This window comes from Emydura macquarii, unplaced genomic scaffold, assembly GCF_026122565.2.
Source record: "Emydura macquarii macquarii isolate MOO-44397 ecotype Brisbane River unplaced genomic scaffold, CSIRO-AGI_Emac_v2 contig_3343, whole genome shotgun sequence".
Lineage (NCBI taxonomy): Eukaryota > Metazoa > Chordata > Testudines > Chelidae > Emydura > Emydura macquarii.
Genome location: NW_027133480.1, coordinates 28,124 through 51,727, shown reverse-complemented (window position 1 = coordinate 51,727; position 23,604 = coordinate 28,124). Strand labels below are relative to the sequence as shown.

At 38.4% G+C, this 23,604-nt stretch overlaps 1 protein-coding gene across 1 annotated transcript in view; it reads right to left on the bottom strand.

Annotated features, from left to right (window-relative positions):
- Positions 1–23,368, bottom strand: part of LOC137143566 (disintegrin and metalloproteinase domain-containing protein 9-like) — a 46,506-nt gene extending 23,138 nt beyond the window's left edge. Inside the window, exons 1-11 of the mRNA XM_067533394.1 lie at positions 23,256–23,368; positions 13,426–13,523; positions 11,033–11,106; positions 10,257–10,335; positions 9,148–9,224; positions 5,875–6,091; positions 5,258–5,323; positions 5,107–5,178; positions 3,307–3,479; positions 2,797–2,881; positions 1,792–1,913 (exon numbers count right to left, since the gene is read on the bottom strand). Coding sequence (XP_067389495.1) covers positions 1,792–1,913; positions 2,797–2,881; positions 3,307–3,479; positions 5,107–5,178; positions 5,258–5,323; positions 5,875–6,091; positions 9,148–9,224; positions 10,257–10,335; positions 11,033–11,106; positions 13,426–13,523; positions 23,256–23,325 — 1,133 coding nt within the window. The 5' untranslated portion in view covers positions 23,326–23,368. The remainder of the gene's footprint in view (positions 1–1,791; positions 1,914–2,796; positions 2,882–3,306; positions 3,480–5,106; positions 5,179–5,257; positions 5,324–5,874; positions 6,092–9,147; positions 9,225–10,256; positions 10,336–11,032; positions 11,107–13,425; positions 13,524–23,255) is intronic.
- Positions 23,369–23,604: the final 236 nt, after the last annotated feature.

The following is a 23,604-nucleotide window of genomic DNA, read 5'->3' as shown; positions in this document are numbered from 1 at the left end:
GTAGTCAATCTTGATGATCGTGAGGGCCTCTCCAGAGAGGAGGGAGGGCTGGGATCAGAATCTGGGTGAAGGGACTTCTCCATCAGGAGCAATTTAAATCGGATGTCCCTGTCCCTTCTTGCTCTTGGTTGCAGATCCTGACAATGGGAGCACTTCTGAGGAACATGTTCCTCTCCCAGACAGCAAAGGCACTCTGTGTATAGGGGCATTTTAGCAATCAGCCAGGTGTCCAAGCCATTGCCAATTATTGGGATGGACTATCAATTATTCTACTTGATGCTTTTAGCCATTTTCAGGCCTTTGCAGGAACTTAGCATAACTAGGCAAACCAGGAGAGGGAGTAGACAGTGAACAAGTGAAGTGAGCCTTCTCTCTCTCTGAATATGCTGGGGCAATGTCTGTAAAAAAACAGGAAGTCTGGATACATTTTAGAATTGTTGGTATGGGGAAATTTAGCTATCAGACTAACAGCTTAAAACTGCTTGCTTAACAAAAATTTTTTTAGTGACGTCTCTGTATCACCTGCTTCTGTGCAGAGATTGACTTATTTGGTCAGCTACCTAACTTTTTTTGATTGACATGACTCTAACTTTACAGGTATAAGAGGGAGGTAGCAGTCTGAGTCAGGCGGATTGCTCATTAACACATTTGAAATAATCTCCAGGCACAAATGGAAGGACCAACCACCCAGTAATCTGTAAATGATTCACCTGAAAACTGCCTCAGACTTGTGGGATAATTATCAAGTTTTGGGGTACTCTAACCACCTATTTGTATGTGCTTAAAACTAATAAGTGAAGACTTTGGTAATAGCATTCCAATGGAAATTGCTGGAGATCAATAAAGTAAAGCTTTAAGTTAAAAGCACTTGGTTTTGACTTGTCTGTGTTAGTCATATAGCAGGCAGAGGTACTGTTTCCTTTGGTTTATTTCCTGATACCAACCCGCAGAGACTAAAAGTTACTGGGTCGAGGAAACCTGGGTAACATCTGCATGGCCGTCCATTATGGGGAAGGTGGCTCTGCAGAAGATGCACCTCTTAAATCCGGGAGAACTGGGCTTAAGGGTGAGATAACTGCTTCCTGGCCGGGAAGGGGGGAAAGCGGGGAAAAAGAGAAGCCTACATTATACTAAAGACTGTAGGTCACAGAAGTTAAAATAAAGTGGTATGAAAATAAACACAAATTATAGTGATAAAATATGTTGGGTTTTTTGAGGGGAATGGAAACAGGGAGTTAACTAACTAGCTATCTAAGGAACAGTTTACTACAGAACTATCTGAGAAGAAAGTGGACAAGAAACAGACTCTGCTGAGGGTTCCATTCCAGAGCACAGGCGGAAAAGAAGGAACTGAGGAAGGCCGGACCGCACAGCGCTGTATATACTTCCTGCATACCACATGAGGCAGGGGAGATCTGTGGGATCTGACAGGCACTGCCAATGAAGATCTCCGACTCCACATGGAAGGGCGCTGCCACACCTACAGTGGAGCACCCATAAGGACATCTCTCGAAGATATTTTATTTAAATTAACAGTAAATGTAAGCCTTAGGAAAGAGGTAAGTTTGGACCAGATCCAGTGTGTGAATACTGTGTTAGGAGCAGGATGGAAATACCAGACTAATATCAATCAACTAAGTCCCATTAACTTTTTAACCCTCTAGGCTTACTTTCCCCATACAAAGCCCATTTACTAAAGTCCTTTGAAGTTAGTAGGAATTTACCCTACTGAACAGATCTAATAGAATTATGTAATATTAAAAATAAGATGGTAATATTTGAAGCTCTTACTTATCTGTACTGTACATAATGTAGGATTCGGGGCATCTTCCATCATCATGTTTCATACCAAGATTATGTCCCAGCTCATGTGCAACTACTGTGGCATGACGTAACACATTATCATTATTAAGCTAGTAAAGAAAAGCAATGAATATGAAATAAAGAAATCACAAGAAAACAAGGCAATGATCCTACCAACTGATTTATTTAAGCAATAAGTCTCTCTAAATATGTGATGATAGCTCTAGTATCAATAAAGAGAATACTAATACCAAATCAGTCTAATTATTTATTTACGTATCAGTTTAGGACCAGATTTTGCCATTCTTCCTCATGCTGAATAATACCTTACTCCATCAGTAGTTCCACTAATTTCAATGGGGTTCCTCACAGAGTAAAGTACTATTCAGTATAAGTAAGGATAGCAGAATCTGGCCCGTATACTGTGCCTGCTGCTGTGATATCTAATATTATAAGGAAAAACACTTCCATATCCTAAGTAAGGTGATATTAGTCCTGACACAGGATTAAGGGAGAGCAGAGATGGCTTAAAGCCAATTTTATCCCAGCCTCCCCAAAGAGTAGCGAGTGGAGCTCTGGTGCACCTAAGGATCTGGGCTACAGTGTACTGTGCACATGAGTGTGACGAGTCAAAAACACATGTGGGTGCTGTGCTAACATTCTCATCCAGAACATACGAAAAGCTGTCCATTTTGAGTTTATGGATTTACAGTTATGGGGATGTGCTTTGCTAGCCAACCTTGAGCTAAATAAATTTAAAAATATGGCCAAAATATAGCTTGAGACTTATCCAAATCAGGTGGACTGGTTTATGAAGGAAATGGTGTGGCAAAAGGAATTATAATAATATCCGCAAAAAGCCTAACAGAACAAATCATACCAAACCAAACCTCTAAGCCCTCGATGACTTGGCTGAATAGGTCAGGGAGATGTGTACGGTTTTTTACTGACTAGGTACGTACATTAATAATTGAGATGAAGTTCTATACTTACAGTGCTGATTGACCCTCCATGGACTTGAGAACAGACTGTACCTACAAAAGCCATTCCAACTACCCCACTAAAGGCACTTCTCCCTCTGCAATAGAACAACAGAACATTATGCACTGTTTTTGAGAATGGGACTGAAAGTTCATTGGTTTCTAGTGAAAAAAAATATTGATGGCTTAGACCCAAATATTATGATGAGTCAAATCTTGGTCTCACTGATGCAAGTGGGAAATTTCCCACTTTCCTGTAAGATTAGGATATGGCTCTCTGATCAATGTGCCTACACTAACTGTATGACTTAGCTCTTGAAAATTATATATGTGCTGTATTACTGGTTTTGAGTGAATAAGATTAACAATAAAGATTTAATTACATAAATAATTTCTTGCTGGTCAACAATTGGAGCCAAAGCTTTAAATAAGCAGTAGTCTACTTTCTCATTCGCATACCTAAGCAATGTTACAGTTCTGCATTATAGTCAGAGACAAGTTTTTCTAATGGACCAAAACTTACATTATGAGGTGGCTAACATCACTTCTTGATCGCTTAAGAAGATTTTTCTCTCTCCAAGAAACAAATCTACTTAGTACATCTCCAGCTGAACCATCCATTACATTTATTTGATTTTTATCTGACCAGATTTCTAGCCCAGTCAAAACAATCTGGATGTTCAATGCACCATACATCTGAAAATACACAATGATCATTACTGTACATATATCTGAACAAGATTCAGTTGAATTCTGAAAAAATTACATCATTATTACCAGTTCAATATTATGCTGACCAGAACAATGGAAGTTTAGGAAAGTATTCCATTTAAATAATTAGTGCACAGTACCAACTGGGCCAGATCCTCCTGTTCTTTATTCAGTCAAAACCTACAGTCATTAGTGGGGGGTAGGATGTTACTGAATAAAGATTACAAGACTGAAGGTCCTCTATGTCCATTGGGACTCCTAGACATTTCCTTCAGATGCAAACTCCCTATGAGTAAGGGTTCAGAGGGCTAACACTAAGGTATGGGGCTGTTTCATTCATTATCTTGGCTGGTTATCTTGAGGAGAGACTAAAAACAATTTCATGCTCTCTAGTGGATGGTTAGGGAGCTACGGAAATTGCTTACGGCTGTAGATTGGGAAACTCCACAGACAGCAAAGAGGCTAGATTTTCTGACAGCAACTGGGGATTCTGAGAGTAAACTTTGGCCAGTAGAGGGTGGACTATATGCAATGGAAAGACTCCCATTGACTTCAGTGGGAGCTGGATCAAGACTTTAATTAGATATCAGTACTTCTTGCCTACATTGGTTATTCCCACGTAGAAGAGAGGAGCAGTATGTGCCCCATATAGCACTCCATGCACCATGTTGGAGAGGAGGATTAGGCCCCCTAATGCTGATGAAATATTTGATTTTTTCTTATGAACACGTACAGGAATTTTCAATCTTTCATAAATAGTGTACAAACATTTCGAGGTAGAGTTTTTTAAAAAAAACTAATAGAAGTCTTTTGTGTTCTTATCCATGTTTTTAGCCCTGTTTTCATCAGTTATTGCATAAGCCTAATGACAACAGTTCATACATATTCAGAAACCCTATGTCATTTTGCTAAATTTTCAAAGATAACTCAACCCAGTATCTGAAATTACATGTGTACTTTTCCAAACTCATTCTTGGGCTCATGCTTCTGGGCATACAAAGCTTGGATGTGTAAAATTGCACATAAAATACTTATGCAAAAAATGCAGAATACAATTTTAGAGGTTTTAGGTTTTGAAAATTTGCTGCATTACAAGTGAGATCCTCACCCGTTTTGGCCCCTTTAGACCAAGGAAAAGGTCCAGAGCAGCATAATGGGGCTATAAAAGCCTTATATCCAGCTGAGGAAAAATTGCCTTGGTGTAGGCATTGTGGAAGACAGCACTAAGGACCCTTTCATACACCGTGGCATACACCCTGGTGTGCCAGAAGTTGGGAAAGGTCTCTCAGAGTTGGGACCTGACATACAATGCTACAGAGATTTCAGTATCCCTGCAGCCCATAGGACAGCACTGGGAGGGCTAAGTTATGTCCCTGGAGCCGCCCAAAATTGAGAGGGTGCAAAGGTGGCTTAAAACCACCTTAACCTCTCTCCTCTGGGCTGTGAGTTCTGTGCTATACTTTTAAGAGTCTTGTCTACATATTAATTATATGTCTATTTCAATTAGAATACAAACACAGAATACACTAGTTGTACATTACTTTTTGTATTTCTTCTGTGAAGTAAGATAAAGAAGAGACTATTGAATACCCATGTGTCTGAAATGACCTACCCCATCAACATAATTAGTCAGCTCAATTGTTTCCTTTTGCACAGCTGCAGGATCAGACTTCTTCATCAAATACTGTAAAATTCAATATAGGGTGTAAGTGAAAAATTAAATAATTTAATAAAATGTGTTTAATACTAGAGAAACACATTACCCTGTTGTTATCAACAACCATAAATAGTTCCACATAGCTTGTCTGTGGCAGCACGGCTCGTTTTTTCTGCAAGTTAGAAAATGCAATAAGTTAATATTTTAATTACCAATAAGTTAAGATTTGTATTATTATTTGGTACCATGTTATTGCATATATTTACAAGACATGAAAACATGGTATCTTGGTTTGGCTTCAAGTTGGTTTGCTTTTTGAGCTTCACATGTCATTTTAAAGATCTATAGCTCAATATTTTGGTGACATCCACTACCTCTCTAATCCCGTGGCTAGCTGGGATCTGCTTTGCCCCTCTCTTACAGCTTAGAACAGCTTCTGGGCTGTGCTAAGTTGCACTTAACTGCAACTGTCTCCATGTAGCCATTCCTCTATATGAGGATTTCCAAAGCCCAGCAGTGCTCCAGCCATGCTGGGGTCCTAGAAATGGGGGAAACAAAGAGCTGGTTAGATACACCACCTGGAATGCTCCTACACCAGGGTAAACCCCAGGAAGTCAGTTAAGTTCATTTTTTGGCCCCCTCTGGCCACTGCAGCAGCCCCAAAAGAGTTGTATTGGATCCAAGGATCTAAACATTTCTCAAGAAAGAAACAAATATATTCACCCTAAAAAGCTTTTCCTTGCTGAAAGTGCTATGTGAAATATTTGCATATCTGAGAGAATTCGTCACGCTCTTTTCATGGTGCAGCTTATCATTCAGCACACCACACAAAAAAGGATCTTGATGAACATGCTCTAATGGATAAAATAAGTGCTCAAATGTAGCTGATGTGTCAACTGGCTCCATTCCATACTGTTTGTCTCCAATGTGAAGGATTCCCCTAAAATAATAAAGGTATGAGAAATTACTCAGTAGAATTTTCCCTTACTTGTAATGGTACAACTAGATGAGTAAACTACAGTTGAATATTTCACTACTAAGAAATGTACACTGTTACCTTTTTTTTTTTTTTTTTTTTAAATATAAACCATTTCCATAACAGGCAAAAGGGAACTTGCCCCTAAAATCAAGTGTCCGGAAACCTGAGAATTACTCTATTAATAAAATTGCAGGATGGCTATGGAGTTACTTTAAAGAAACTATTCTACTCCAGTAGCTTATGCACAATCTTTACTCACTCATCCTATGCAGACAGATATGTGCTGGGACAAGTCCTTCATTCCTCTCCTATCCACTTATGCTCTAATTCCTGCAAATTGCCATGCTGGAGTGATGCACAGAGTAAGAATTCTGTGTAGCACGTACTCAATACACAATACGTTACGTCTAGCCTCTGCCCTCCCCACCTCTATGTAGTTGAACTATTCTAGTTCTGCGGCAAAAGGTCATTTGTAGGTGGGAGAAGGAAGTTGTATTTAGCTGTATGTGTTCACAAAGAAAAGAATTGCTTCCTGACCAATATTAGCTTACTAAGCCCTACGACGGCTAAATATAATGACTTTTTTTACATGTTAAGGTTTGTATCCAGGGTGAGACTATAGCCAGTATGTATTCATACACTGTACTAGTACCTCTCTGAAACTACTATATATTGCTCTCCCAAATCTTAGCTTTCATTTAAAATAAGTTCCTATCGGTTATGGTTGCAAAAAAACCCTCAAAAATGTGAAATGAGTGTAATCAATGCAGAGATGTTTGTGTGAGTCTGCAGACAGCCTGGAACAATCTCTCTGTTGCATTAATTTCAGTGACATGTTAAATCAGATGCCCAGTAATAAGGTAAATATCACCCTTGTTAGCTATTTCATTCCTCATTTAAGAAAGGAGAGAGAGGGAGGGTCACAGGTCTATGCAATTTACTTTGAATGATGTCTTATTTTGGTGCTGCTGTGTGAGCTCCATCACTTATTCCCCACCACAAAAGAAACCAAGCCCAAGAGGCCTAGCAGAGCCTGTAGGAATATTCAAGCCACATGAAGGAGAAGCTAAGCTTAAGGAAGCCAGTGGAGCCCAGGAAACATTCATGACTAGGTCTCTACCAACTTCACAGAAGTGAAAAACGTGTCATGGACTGTGAAATCTGATCTCCCCTGCGAAATCTGCCTGGGAGGGGCACGGTTGGGGGTGCCCCAGCCAGGGCTCCTACACTGGGTCAGGCTCTGGCTGCTAGTCCTGGCGGGTCTGGGAAGGGACAGAACTTCCTCTTCTCCTGCAGGTGCCGCTCCTGGGGCCACCAGGAGCCACAAAGCTTCTTGCAACCAGGGGAGGTTCCTGGAGGTGGGTCTGACTCTACCCCAGGAATGGCCCCTGCAGGAGAAGAGGAAGTCCTGTCCCTCCCCAGCCCAGCCAGCACTAGCAGCTGGAGCCTACTGCATGATAGGACCCCCGGCTAAGGCACCTCCAGCCAATGGTGCCAGAACTGGGGGAGAGGTTGGAGGGAGGGAAGGAGGCTGAGAGCCATGCCCCTCCCTATTTTTTAACATGGGCATAGTTGGGGGGCAGGAGGCAGTGTTACCCCCCTCCCCAAACTGCAAGCCTCGGGCAGATGAGGAGCGGTGCCAGCAGGGGCTACGCTTCATGGAGGGGGAGCTGTGCCCCCTCCCCACAGTTCTACAAAGGTTCCAGCACTGCTGACCCTTCCCAGCTCTGGGCCCAGCATTCGGAAGTTAAAGGGGTCTTGGGTTGGCTGTGGGGGGACCACAGGGCCCTGAGTGGTTGCCCACCTGTAAGGCCAGCCCTACTCCCTTCAAACAGTGATGAATTCACCTTCCCTCCCATAACATGCAACCCTCATATCTGTGCTGCCTGCTGCTGTCCAGCTGCCCAGCTCTGAAGGCAGAGCCTCGGTCAGCGGCAGTGCAGAAGTAAGGGTGGCAATATCATGACCCGCCACTCACAACAGCCTTACAAACCCTCCCCACTACCTTTTTTGGATTGGGACCCCCATGGTTACATCATGAAATTTCAGATGTAAATATCTGAAACTGTGAAACTGATGATTTTTAAAATCCTATTACAGTGGAATTGACCAAAATGGTAGGGCTCTGCTCATGACCATATGCATGCTCATGCAGACACTACGGCAAGAGGCATCTCATTTTGTCAACTCACCACCTTTAATTCCCCCATCTGACTCTTTGTATAACAAACAAACATTTTAATTTACTGTAACAGAGTTACTCTGCAGGTTTTGGAAGCCTGCTTCTAAATGCAAACTTATCAACATTACTGCTATGATTAGTAGGATGATAGTGTGCTACACTCTTAGGCTACGCAGAAATACTAGATAGTGATGCACAGCAGTTATTTACTGTTTATACTGCTGCAGTGCATAGGATTCCAAGCACAGCCTCATTGTGCTAGGATCCATACTCAATTTAATGAAAAACAGCCCATGCCCCAAATAATTTACAATCTAAGTAAACTATGCTTTTGTTTTGTGAAAATTTTACCTTTAATAACAGATTAACTTCAGAGCACCAAAACTTTGCCCAGGTGAGAGCTATACTAGCAATTTGTATGTCTTTCGTTTGCATGATGGAGCAAGTTGCAGTCAATAGAGAGATGCGGCCCTATGAGGACTACATGTCCCAACAGGCTGTGCTCCATCTAGGTTTATCAGGCTGCTTGGCAGAAAATGCAGTATTGCATATTGGGACATCTAAATGCAATTTTCAAAAGCACTTGGATTTAACCTAACCCTGCTCCCATTCATCACTGAATTCAATGGGAGGGAGTCTAGGTCAATGCTCAGGATTTTGAAAATCCATACCCTAGGTCCTGAAAAGTAGCATTACAGAATTGTATAAGTTGCACTTTGGCCACTCCTGGATTCATTCATTCTTATGAAAAAAAAATTGGAGATTTTGAACAACAATAATTTTTCTTGGTAACCAGTTAATGATACATTGAAAAGTGAAAAGCAAAAAGTAATACCTAAGGCCATCACATGTACTAAGAGCAAGCATAGAATCAGCAACTCCTTCAATAACTCCACGATAGTAACAGTGTGTCTGAAACACAATGAAACCACGTAATTAATGACATAACAGTATATTTTTTATTCAAGTGAAAGACCCCGACTTCTTATTTGCACAATATTTTATTTATTAGGGCCAGATTCTGCCAGCTTTATTCAGAACTCTACAAGTTGTCTCAATTTTCTTCCATAGGCATACTCCTGGAGTAAAACACTACTCATTAGGAGCAAGCACAACAAATTTTGGCCCTTCATTGGTAAAAAAAATTCCCCTCCTTTATGAGTGAGGGGAGATTCCCAATTTAACCTATTCTCATCATCCTGTTCTTTGGCAGATAAACCCTGCTTTTAAAGACTTATTTGGAAAAACAGCTTTGTTTAGGAAGCATACAAATACATGCTTAAATTCCACTGAAGTCACATGATGAAAGTTGAGTACATACTTAGGTGCTTTCCTGAACAGGAATAAATTTAAGCATGTGCTTAAGTGTTCTCCTGAATCAGGGCTTCAGAACTAGGTCTCTCTGATTTTTGCATATTGATCAAAAAATGTATGTTACACAATGGCTATATAATCAACTAATTTAAATTTAGTCTTTACGTAAGCTTCCAGAGCATCTTTCTTATGCATTCACATATTTCTCAAAACCGGAATTATTGCAGACACTGTGTCATCATAAACTGCATCAGGTTAAACATACTTAGAATTAAGATTAGAGCAAGGCAGCCTTATATTTTATACCCATCGGTAACAATAAAATACTGCACATAAACGGAGGAGTGCTCAAGAAGGCCTAAAATGTGATCCAAATCAACCTTCTATTATTCTTCTCTAGTTGCTCTTTGAGTGCCTTTCATTGTTGTGAACTCAAGCAATTGTCACTTCTGTATCAGGGAAGATATAAATACAACCAGAATTAATGGTTGGGTGTATGTATTTTTGTTTTAAAATGTATTTAAATGTGTATGCATCCTTGTTGTAGACAGTCTTTGGTGCCACAAAGTGTGGCTCCCCCTGCTAAAGAAACAGTTTGACACAAAAGTGGAACTTTAAGAAGCACAGTACCTTGACTTTTGAATGGGTAACCTCCAATTTCCCATTTTTGCTGTATGTATGTAGTACAAAATCTTCACTAACAAGCTTTCTGGAAACGAAAATAAACAACTGCTGTTTTAAGAGTCTGTGACAAAATATACATCAAGTATCATATTCAGCAATACATTTTGAGGGTAGCATTTTGAAGTCAAATTTGCTATTAAATACCATAGAAGGACATAGAGTGTAAAATAGTATGCTTTTAAAAAAATCAGTTGCATCATTTTGAGAATAATTTACTTTTAAAATACTTTTACCAAAAAAAATCCATAAACGTATTTGTTTAACTTGGTGCATTATTTCAGTTATTGGACAAGTGGCTGAACGATAAGCTTTCGGGAATGGATAACAGCAAAATTAGATAAATTCCTCCAAATAAAGGACCACATTAATTAATAAAAATAGGTAGCAGAAAACTAATATTGCACTGATTTATTTTTCAGTGAGAACTTTTTCTTCTGTAATAAACCTCTATTAACAGTATGCTTTTTGGCATACTGTTTCTTTAGTGGTGCTAAGTGAAAATTTCATCAGAATTTTTAAAAAATTAAATATAGTAACGTTTTTCAAATTTTATTTTATCTGTTTTCAAGTCAGCTCCTTTATACAGTGTTTATTACCACCTAACTTTCATTACATACTACCATTAGACTGCTTATTCCAAATAATCTTCAATACAAAAATATTGGTCTCTATTTAAGTAAAATCCAAAATTGAAATGTGTCTTAGAATACTGCATAACCTACTTATTTTTCTTCAGTTTTAGGATATACGTTCCATTTGCAGTTTGAATTGAATAGCAATCATCATCTGAATATTCCTGAAAACAAAACAGAAAATACCCATTGGTTATGCGGTTTCCACTCTGATCATAAATTCATATTTTCTCTAATCAAAAAGGCACTACTACTACTTTGTTCAATGTTTTAGGTGTACAACAAATTCGCAAAGAGATATTCTTAAAATCTCATGCTTTGTATATTCCACAGTGATAGCAGAAATTTTTGGTATTATTATACTGTATTATTTTTTATTATATGCAGTGGTATTGTAGCTGTATTGGTCCCAAGACAAGGTGGATGAGATAATATATTTTATTGGGCCAGCTTCTGTTAGTGAGAGAGACAAGCTTAGAAAGAGCCATTCTTCAGGTCTGGGAAATGTAAAAGAACACTCTGAGTTGGTATAATAAAAGATATTACACCTCACCCACCTCATCTCTTTATTTTTTATTGAAATTTTACATGCAGCTAGGAAAACTTCATGCAAAAAGACACAACAGAAAAGCAAACAACCTGCAGATGGATTAAAATACTCTGCTAATAAAGGCTTGTATGGAAATGTGACAATATAAACTTGGGCTAATGGGAGAGCAGAAAATAACCATTAGCAGCGGTAAATCCAAACTACCAGTCTAGGGTTTTAGCCTCTAACTAATTTATCAGGGAGGAATAATGGAAAAATTAAAACTGGTCAAAAAACCAGCCAAATTCTGTTCTCTGGGCAGTGAAGAGCCAACTTAAAATGAGTGCAACCACAGAGCTGCACTCCAGCTATTCTTGGGCAATGAAGCATATTTAGAGTATCAAAAATCAATTTAGCTCCTGACTGGTCCCAAAATCCAAGGAGGGCAAAGGTAGCTTAAAGCCTACACTTTATGCTGAGCAGAGTTTGCCTGGACCCATGAATCAGGGCCTCAGTAATGAATTATGATGCTAGACTTGTGATGGGATGCACTGTTGCATCTTTCATTACATCTCCTCCCACACACTTGGAAGGAAAGTAACTTTCACTTATTTCAGATTTAAACTGTGGGACACTAGGCATACTACTAAAACTTTTGGCATAAATTTACAGTAGGATTTTTTAAAATGATTTTTATGGGATGATAAGTGGAAACTGAATGGTGCTTAAAAGAATGGAATGGCTTATTAAATAATGAGCTGAATATGGAGTGATCATTTTTATGATTACCGAACAGAAATTATAATGGTAGTCATTAAAGGTGGGATTTTCAAAAGCACTCAGCATTGGCCTAACTCTACTGTCATAGAAGACAACTGGAGTGTTACCGCTGACTTCAATGGGAGCAGATTTAGGCCAACATCCAGCACTTTTGAAAATCGCCCTCCAAAAGAGCTGTATTTTAATAGCTATGCTGTAAAAAGTGTAGGAAAGGCACCAAGGGGAGGCAAATATAAAAGATTCTCTCCTCTCCTTTAAAATCAGCATCTATATTCTTCTCACATGACTATCTATCCTTCTTAAATTAAAAAAAAAATCCTTATAAATAATTAATTAACGTTTAACACTGGGTTATTGCTTGTGGTATCAACACAGTCCATGTGTACCAATGTTGTAATTTATCTTACTACCTTAGATGTTCCATTTAAAACTTTTATTACAAAAGAAGGGACAAAATCATTCACTGGTGTAGAGTAAACACAGAGTATTTGAGGCCCAACCGTAATATAATGCCTTGTGGCATTTCCTTATGCAAATCGTTATAAGCCCAATGAACAATATTCAAATTCATATTCCACAGGTCAGTTCACTGAAAGATGACTAAATCTGACCCATTACACAGTATTTTCTTGGCAAACTCTAAACTGGAGACAAAAATTATCTCAAAAATCCATTAATATTTTTTTCCTAGGGAATTTAGTGTCAAATACATTTCCCCTTACTCACTTAATTAGCCACACTGAATTAAATGAGACTACTTGTGTATGATTTGGCCCTTAGTTATGGTGAAATGCACTACTGAAATCCTCTGTTTAGCCAAAGAATAGGCACAGCATGGACAATGTCAATTCAAACTTCCCTACACTGTCTACCTTGACGCAGAGGAAACACCTGGCAGTTGTCTCCATGTTCACTCAGATTTTTGTCTCTGCGAAGATTGCCAATAAAAGGTAGAAAGCAGAATCAACTGCACTAAAGGTTTGTGTGATGTGGACTGAGAACACTCATGCCTAGTTTGAAGCCAATTCTAGGAGTGCAATAATTCATTCACAAACATGCAACCTGCTGAGAGATATCAGATGAGATTATTTACTATTCTCCACTATTCTACATACACTGTAGTGCAATACTAACAGTAACAAATTAAGAAAAAAGTTTGGATAGAGAAACAAACCTCATGTAAATAAGTGTGGCGTCTCTCCCTGCCTGTCAATCTTCGAGGGGTAATTATTTCAAATGTTGAAAGTCTAGATGTCTGATGAGAGAGTGCACCTAAAAAAAAAATTAAAATCTCTAAAGAAATCGAAAGGGTAAACAATACACAACTCTGTATGTTCACAATGATCACCCTGAAAATCATTTTAATCAGAGGCAGGTAACTGCAGGAAGAGAAAGGATGGGCTCATAGTTAAGGCAGCTGAATGCCATACTGAACTGGATTCTATCTCTGCCTTGGCCAGAATTCCTATGTTATGCTGACAAGTCACGTAAAATTTTTACAGGTGGTCAGTGTGTTCCTCATTTTCTGAGTACCCAGTCTGAGGCTCATGGGGTCTGATTTGCAAAAATGCCAAGTGCCCACAAATGCATCTGAAGTCAATAAGGCTATGTCTACACTTCAGTTAAAAACCCGCTGCCTAAGCCAGGACGTCTGCACTGCAATTAAACGGCCCTTTAGTTTGAGCCCCGTGAGCCCGAGTCAGTTGACACAAGCCAGCGGTGGGTTTTTAATTGCAGTGTGGACATAACCTAAGAACTCTGCTCTGAACACAATAAAGTGCTACAACATGCTAAATATTCTGAAAAATTAAGTCCTCAAATTAAGCACCCAAATTTTTTTGACATTTTAGACAATTTTGGCTTTAATCTCTGTGCCACGGTTTTCCCATGTGTAAAATACTACCTCAGTTCATAGGGGTGGTATGAAAATTAATTCATTAATGTTTGAAACGATTTAAAATACTACAAAAAACAACAAAGAAGAGCCCATGAGGAAATTCATAATTCTGTTTCAGTACAGGGTAGTAAATAAAGTATGGGACGACACATTAAATGATGAGGATAAAAAAACCTGGACAACCACCCATTTGCTGAATAAAGCGGAATCTTGTGGAAAAAATAATATGTGATCATGCAACTAAAGACTGGATCATAACATCTAAAAAAGGGAACAAATTAAGGTTGTACATTTGACCTTAATTCTGGCATTTCCTAACTTTTGAGTGCTTGATTTTGCAACCTTAATAGGGTTCTTTTAATGTAGGGTAGTATGGAGTTTTTGTTTTCCCTTCTGAAACTTCCTATGTTTGCAGGAAACTTTAAAACAGAATAAAAATAGAAAATTCATAAGTAGAACCACACTGACCCCCAAATAGAGTGGATAAAAATTCAATGATTTTTTTAAAAAATCATCAATAAAATACTAAATTTCTCTCTCATTTAAAAAATAACAGTTACAATTAAATCTCATCACAGGCATGCTAAACCTACACTTACAGTCTCATAAAAATGAATTAATGGCTGTAGTCTGTCCAGCCTAACTACTGGCTCTTGCTTCTTGAAAGTTCTGGGCTTTCAATTTCTGTTTCCCAGCGGACTAACGTCACATGTTCAAAGTAAGACACAGGCTGGATAGGATTGTTGTTGTTCTATGCTTATGTAGTGGTGGAACTGGGCTAAGCAAGGCAGGGGAGTTAGTTAAGACACTGTCTTAAAGACAGAGAGACAAAGGACGGAGGCAGAGTAGAAAGGAACAGTGGATTGGACTGGAAAGAAAAAGGGAAGACATTATTCAGTACACACACAGCTTCCTATATTCCCCCAGACTTTTGCCACAGAAAAACTGTCATGGCTTCTGAGCGTAAGAGAGACCCTATATGGGAATACTTTGAAGAAATTTCTTCTCTGGGGAAAAATGGAAAACGTGTCAAGTATAAGCAATGCAAGAAGGAGATGCAGGGCCTAGTTGCAAGAATGAAACATCATAATGAAAACTGCTTTTTGGGAGAAAATGATGTGGATGAAGAAGTGGATATGTTTTAAGAACAATGTGGATTAACTGATTGGTAACTTAAATAATTCACTTTGCAATGCATCATTCTTTAAGACTCTATGCCTTTTAGTATAAGTGTGATTTAACAAGTAAATTCCCAAGCTGTTTGTTATGTTGGATGTTGCTAGAAAAAAAAGTTTAGCTTAGCTAATCTTTATGGCTTGTTTAATTAGTTAACTAGGTTTAGAATCTATCACCCAACTATATGGTACAGAAAGCTGCATTAAGAGAAATCTAGAGTTGCTAGTTGCCACTGGATGTCATTTTCTTATTTTATATTACGTAATACATGCTCCTTATTTTGGAACATCATGGCCACAGACCGTAATGGTGATGCCAAAAGTTTGTTCCCTATTTTACTTCAGCATAACTCAGCCTTCCCAAGGGAACCCCATCCTATAGTTGTTTTCTCAAAAAACAGAAGTACCAGTGAGTTCTATGAGGCTTACTCCAAAATTAAGTACACTTTAAGTGCAGTCAGTCTTAGCTTTTTTGGTAATTTGGAATCGGATCTGCATTGTTGCTGAAAAAAATGTAAATGATTAACTGAATAATAGAGTGAGAAGAACTGAGAAGAACTGAGAAGAATGACTATTCAAAATAATTATTTAATTTTGTTTCAGGACTTTGATTGTGACTGTCTATCTGCAACAACTTCAGAATCATCCGTTGGTACTTTTAGCAGCAGTGCTGCAACTAAACGTATTTCAGACAACAAAGTATCAGTAGCAAGCAAAAGATTTCAATCATCCAGTAAAACCACCACCATGGATGCATTTGTAATAAGACCAGCAAATACCAACAAGACACCATAGATGAAAAGATTGCTCAGTTCATTTATGCCACAAATTCTCCTTTTCCCATTGTTAACAATAAACACTTCATTGACATGGTTGAGTGCTTACGACCAGGCTACACTCCACCTGGTAGAGCAGACATTGGTGGAAGGTTGCTAGATAGGGTGTATGAGAAGGAACTTGAATAGTGTGCAAAAAATACTAAGGGGAAATTTGCCAGTTTAAGCTTTGATGGGTGGAGCAATATACACAATGATCCAGTAATATGTGCCTGCATGACAACAGAAGATTGGGTTGCATCTCTTTCAGAAACAATAGATACATTGGGAAATGCCCACACAACAGAACAGTTAAAAGAAGTGGCAGGGAAAGCTGTAATAAACTGTGAACAAAAATTCAACTGTCATGTGTGCAGTTTTGTCACAGACAATGCTGCAAACATGGCAAAGATGAGAAGATACTTAGAAGAAGAAACAGAAGGATGCTCCTTAATAACATCTGGCTGCAGAGACCATTTAATGCATCTTTTAGCCAAAGACTTAAGTACGTCTTCTCCAGGAATAAAAGAAAATGTTGTTGAAGTCACAAAATACTTCCATAACAACCATTTTGCTTCAGTCTCACTGAAGAGAGCAGGAAGATCCAAACTAATTCTTCCTCAAGATGTTCAATGGAATTCTGTGGTTGATTGTTTTGAACAATTTATTAAGAACTGGCCTATTCTCATAAAACTTTGTGAAGAAAACCGTGATAAAATAGATGGAAGTATCTCATCCAAAGTATCTAACATTGGATTAAAGGGGAAAGTAGAGGATATGCTCAGTATACTGAAACCTATATCCATAGCCTTAAACAAACTGCAGAGAAATTGCTGCTGCATTGCTGATGCTGTTGAAATTTGGAAGACACTTCAAGAGACATTGAAGAAAGAAATACCTCACCAGAAAGTTAAACTGCAGGCAATAAAGAAGCTAATGGATCAAGCATTAACTCCACCTTGTTGGAGGCCCAGTACAATTTAAGTTGCTGGACCACTGTCCTACAGGCCTAGCATACCTTCAGTTGCTTGCTTGGCCAGTCTGACCCCTGTAGCATGACATCTTCCAGTTGGCAGAGACTGAATAACCTTATAGATATCTCAGTTTCTGCATACCATGGCAAATAAGACAAAATACAGATACTGTATGCTTGCAGCTGCACATAGATAACGGTGATGGGAACAACAAGTTATCCTTGAACGTTGGGGAGTGCACTGTTTTATTGCCAAGGGGCATACTTTTACTTCGCCCCTCCTATCACCAGATGTTGTTTCGACGACCCCAGTTATTATGGTGAGAATGGAATGTAGTTAAGGGTGGAAACCTAATGTAGGTAATTAGCATATATGATAATGAGAGAGAGATAATTAGGTGAAGGTTGTTTATGGAAGGGTATAAGTAGTCACCACTTAGACAAAGGGGCATGCTTCATCAACACCTGACTCCGCGGGAGGTGCTGCCGGTTGGACCAGAGGCCACTGACTCCCTGGCGGGGCTCCTGAAGAAAGCCGTTCCTGTATATAGTCTTCTGAGTAACTGCTTAGCTCTCCAGGCTTAGTGAGTATGATATATTTTAGTTAATTTTAGGCTTTGTGTCTAACTAGTATATTTATAGAAAACCTTGCACATTAAACCTTATTGATCTGCAAATCAGGCGTACCATGTCTCACTGGTATCCACACTGATCAACACACCTCATTTTCTTGCGAACATTCTCGATCCCAGATATAAAGGTAGATGCCTAACTTCTGAAGATGATGCTGCTGCCATGGCATGAGCATCTCAAAATCATTCCTCAGTTATGCCAGTCATAATAAATTTCAGGGCTGGGGCAGAATCATTTAATCAGTACATTTTTACTGATGATGTTTTGAACAAAGTCACTCCCTTGAATTAGTAGAAATCATTAGCCAAGCACCTTGAAGCAGAGTTCCTTCAGTTGCTAAGCTTTTCACAGCAGTAGCATCCTCTGCAGGCACAGAGAGAATATTTTCATCATTTGGTATTATTCATTCAAAGCTAAGAAATCGACTGGGAATTGAAAAAGCAGGAAAACTTGTATTTCTGTTTCAGTCTATGATAAAATGACAGTGGGAGTGGGAAAGAAAAGAGCTAGTTGTAGAAGTTTTAAGGCCAGCGTATGTTTAGTGTTGTGATGACCTGTCTGTTAGAGTTAATAAAATTTGTGTGGCCGGAGACAAACACTTTGCCAGTCACTTTCAGTCTCTGATTTGCTAGACAACAAAGAAATGCTGAGACTCAGGAATAATGGATTCAATTCCAGGTTCTACAGGGGAGTGTGTCTGGTAGTTACAAATCCTTCTGCCCTATCCCCTCACCTCACCAATCCTCCCTGCCTATTTTTGCTCCTATCTCCACCTCCTCAGCCCTGTCCCTGCTGATATCTCCCTTGACTTCTGTTTATCCCTCCTGCCTGCCTCCTGCCTCTGTACTTATCCACAGTTCCTTCCCACCCTCCCCATCTGGCCCACTTTCTATATCCCCTCTTGGTCTTCTGCTCCTCTTTGCTCGTAATTCTATCCTCCCTCCCTACCCAAGATCCTGCCACAGTCCCACTCATCTGCATCTCTTCCTCCACCCTATCCCTTAGCCATCTGCACCAGACACACAGCTCTTCCTTCACCTTGCTGCCTGGGCATGGCAGCAAAGCAACACTGAGAGCACAACAGAAACAGTTCCTGTGCATGGTACCACATAGCGAGGAGATTCAATTTCAGGGAACATTTCATTGGGATGGTGCATGGGTAGTCCAGTCAGCACATGGAGCTGTGAATGGATGGAGCATGCTCAGAGCAGACTGAATCTTCACAGAATTTATCTGCCCAACTCTAACATGTGTAAACAGATTTTTCACAGATTTATAATTTGGCCATATTTGGACAGATTTGCCCAAGAATGATAAAGGCACATCCCCGATACCAATAGGACCCCCTGCCAAATTTCAAGTCCCTTCTCCAATGCATGGAGGCACCAGAGCTTCTCAGAAAAACTGTTGGAAGAATTTTTTAACATTGAAAACACAATGCATTTCACCCTATCCTCCTTCACAGAATGGCATGTAAAATTTCAATCCAAACAGTTTAAGTTTGGCAAAGTTATAAGCAACTGAAAACAGGGTCTTATAATAGAAAATGTTGGACTATCTTAATTCCAGAAGTCACTAGCTGTGCCACCTATAATAAATTACTTTGTCTTTTTCTTTTCATTTGATTCAGTACCAAAAGGAGTTTATGAAATAGCAGGACATGAATGCTAGATGTATCTTTACTTTTTGCAATTCTGTTGACTTTTTCCTTTCAGTCAAGCAGTTACAATCATTTTTGCCTTTGTGTTTTAAGCTGACTGTGTGTGTTGCTTTTTTAGCTATTAAAAGGTCCTTGTGGTCACTCAAGTGGCTAACAACTCTGGTCATGCAGCTAATCCTTATGACACTTCTTGGTTGAGTCTGCCTTAATACTTTCATTTGGGGTTTCAATATCTCAATCACATATTAGGTTTCACTACCTGCAATGAATATTGATAACATACTTTTTCTTAACAGATGGACCATTTATTAATAATTTTTCTTATTTAATCTAAAAGTACATTTGGTTGTACTCTCACTTAACGCTTTTTTTGACTTTGTTATTTCACAGAGTATTTATTTAAAACATACATAGCATCAAAGCGACATCCTGTTTTCACTACCTGGTATCAGTGGTATTTTAGTGGTTTTTAACTTGAGAGTCATTCTAGTAAACTTCTATCTAGTGAACTTCTGCTTACATAAAAACAATCTGTGTTAACTTTACCAAAGATTATTTTATTTCTCAGACCTAGGCAGATAATTATGCCTGGATTTTGTCATACATAACATTAAATCCATAGATAAAATCTATTTTACAGTACTCTCCTTATGCATCTAGGGTATACATCATGCTAGGTGTTTGCCTAGTGCCACACTCCACCCTAGAAGTAGTAGCAATGGAGTATTATTGAGTGCCTATAATTTGTAAAGCTGTTTGGTAAAGTCTGGCAAGAATGGCATCACATAGGTGTAAAGTATTACTACTGAAAATAATTTGATAGTGAAAAGATAGGAGAAAATGTGAGAAAGTAGTAAACGATTATTTTTTAAATAATGGCTCCCTCCCACACCCTGCCATTTTAGTATCAGGAGTCTAAGTGTAACATAGAAGTAGAATAGAAACTCAGTGAACTCCAACTGGGAGAACCATTGTGAATTAACAAATTTTGAGAATTAATACACAAAACATAGTAAAAGGTTAACATGTCACAAAATGTACATTGTTTATTTGATGTGTAGTTCAGTTTTAATTTTTTAGTATACTAATTTATAGAACCACTTGGAAATATACAGATGAAGAGCACTGTATATAACAGGAATTTACATGTTACTATTCTATAGTATATTTCATAAACATTTTTATTATAGCAGACTACAGCTCTCTGCCACTAAACCTTCGCTAAGAAAATTTGGTTTGCAAATTATGGGTACGTATTAGCAAAGTGCAAGTTAATAAGGCTGTCCTGTATTTCAGTTGCTTCCTAGCTAATAAACATCTACCGGGGGAAAAAAGCAAAATAAGGAGCACTGGGTGGCTTTCAATTTAGGACACAATCTGGAAAACATTAGGTATGTTCTTCATTTTATTATGTACATAAGTTCCCTTGAATTTAAAGACACTACTCACATACATAAAGCTAAGCACATAAGTACATTTTTGCAGGATTGGGGGTTTATCTATTTCCATAGACAGTTAAACTTAAGAGGATCTCAGACCACCCAGAGAACAAGAAGAATAACTGAAGATAAGAGTTTCACATGTGCATCCTTTTATTTTTTCAAATACTCATTAACTACAGACTTTCAGCATGCCATATGCTCAGGAATGCCTATATCATAACCACTTTAATATATTAAATATGTGGTAACAATTTTAGAAATAAATATGAAAAAATCTGTTATCTCAATGTTTTTATTTTGGACTTAAAAGATATCAATTAAAATGATTGCAGCTAAAATCATCTTTCTACCCAACTAATCTAACCTCATCAACCCCATTATTCCCCTTGAAATCTCTCCATAGGTTTCTTTTTCTGCACTGAATTAAGTTTAGACTTCTGATCTTTATCTTCAAGGTCCTATATCACTCTGCCTCTCATTACTTTTACAATCTTGTTTCCGCATTTCCTCTCTTGCATCTCTATCCAACTAATTCAGCAATGATAGCTTTAATGCCCCATTTTGTTTGTTTTTGTTACTGTTATCACTGCACCCTGTTCCAACACATCTTCTGCATTACTTCAGCGGTACAGCTTAACCAGGAAGCTGGAGATCAAAAGTCTGATCAGATTCTGACCTCAGCTATGCAGTTTTACATTGATGTAAATACCAGGCTTAAAAGAGGACCTTTCCTTCCCTTTTCCTGTCTACTCATTGAGTTTGGTCTAATGTCCACTGAAGTCAACAGAAAGTCTCCCATTGACTTCAATGGGGCCAATGGAGAGTAAATTATAAAGTTAATTTTAACAAGGCAAACTGCTTTCCCCCCACTTGAACTGTGCTCTCAGATAACAAACCAAAAGGATTTCATCCCAAATATGAGGCAAGGTCACCCATGCCAAGAAAATTCCAGGGAAGCAATCACAGTGGCATAAAAATCCACAATGTTCTCTTCACAGAGTACTCTTTGAATTGTCCCCTCAAAGGAAGGAGGAGGGCTCTTCAGCACAATTTCTATAGACAGTTTCTTCCCTACTAAATTCTCTGGGGCTTTTTAAGGGTTGACTGCAGTATAACATTATTAAGGCTGACCTGCCAATTAAAATAATGGGATTTCTGCGAAGAAACATATTTGGGGTCTGTAACACTGGTAGGATTTATCGTTTCATTAGTTAGATTTTATAACTAACATAAAAATAGCTTTCTAAAATATTAGTACTTAGCACTTAGCATATACGTTGCTTTTCATCTTCAAAAGACTTGATAAATATTAATTAAACTTCACAGCCCTCTTCTTCTCCAGGAGGTAGATGTGTATTTTTATCCACTTCTAACAGATGAAAGAAGTGAGGCACAGATGGACTAAAGTATCTTTCCGGAACCCACAGTGGATATTGCATCAGTGTCAGAATAGCGTTTAGAACTCTGGAGATCCAGGGTCACAATTTTATGCAAAGACCACACCTGTCAAAATACTGAGCACTGAAATGTCCACTAACAAAGCTAATTTTCTACATATTGAATAAAATCCTGCCCTGACCTAACCCACGAGCGTCCTCATTAAATATCAATAAAATTTTCTCATAGTCTGTTTTATGTGAAAGTATGGCATTGGAGTGGAAACATCTCTCATTTATCCAATTATCTTTATAATGCTATAGAATCAGAGATATAATACATCACCAAATTAATTTTTAAAACAAGTTCTACTAATTTATACCTTGATACTAGAGGGGGAGGGAGTACAAAAAATTACTGTAATAGAGTGACAAAAATACAGATGTATAATTAATGTTCCATACACACTATTATTTTGTTGAATCTTAAATTAAAATGAATAAGCAAGAAATTAAAACATGAGAAGACCAATGCACAATTATTTTCAGGGAGTATTCCCTCACATCACGGAAGACCTTACATTTTTTTATCCATTGTCCATCACTGACAAAGGCTACAGTGATTCCAACTGTCACAGCCAGTACTTTGTACAGAGCCTACCACGATGAGGCCCTGGCTAATAAACACTAACATAATACAAGTAACATCGAGAAACATAAACCTGTCTACTGGAATAAAAGTGCACTGTTAAACTGACTAGGATCATTACACTCAGAATTCCAGTCTTTCCAGTTGCTAAAACAAGCAAGACTGCTTGTTATATGTGCTGGTCAATAAAGCAGAAAAAGAACATACCATACACACTTGCCACACAGAAAAAAGATACATACTACAGGCTTCATCCTGCAGTCAGTACTTTTCTCCTAGACTCCTATGAGAATTTTGCTTGAATAAGGCGTTCTGGACCATAACTTACATGCACAAACATAACTTGCAGCAACTTTCTAACTGAATAATAAAACCGATGCTCACCTGCTGTAGGAACTGGCTTTCCAATAAATATTAGTCCAAAACCAAACAAAAGTAAACTGCATTTTAACATAGTTAAGTTTCTCTGCGAAACCACTTCACCTACTAAGTTGCTTACAAACACTGTGTACTGATGTTGTTACTCTTATCAGCAGTTTCTCCTAAATGAAGGAGAAACTAGAAAAACTAGAACCTTTTATCGTCAAGGCAAACAATAGATAACATTGAAAAAGAACTTCAGGTATGTCAGCAAACACTCCCAAGGAAGAGGGAAGTCAAATCTCTCACATTGTGCTCGTCAAAACTGGTTAGACAACTTACAACAAACTAAAAATAACATGATTGTAAATGC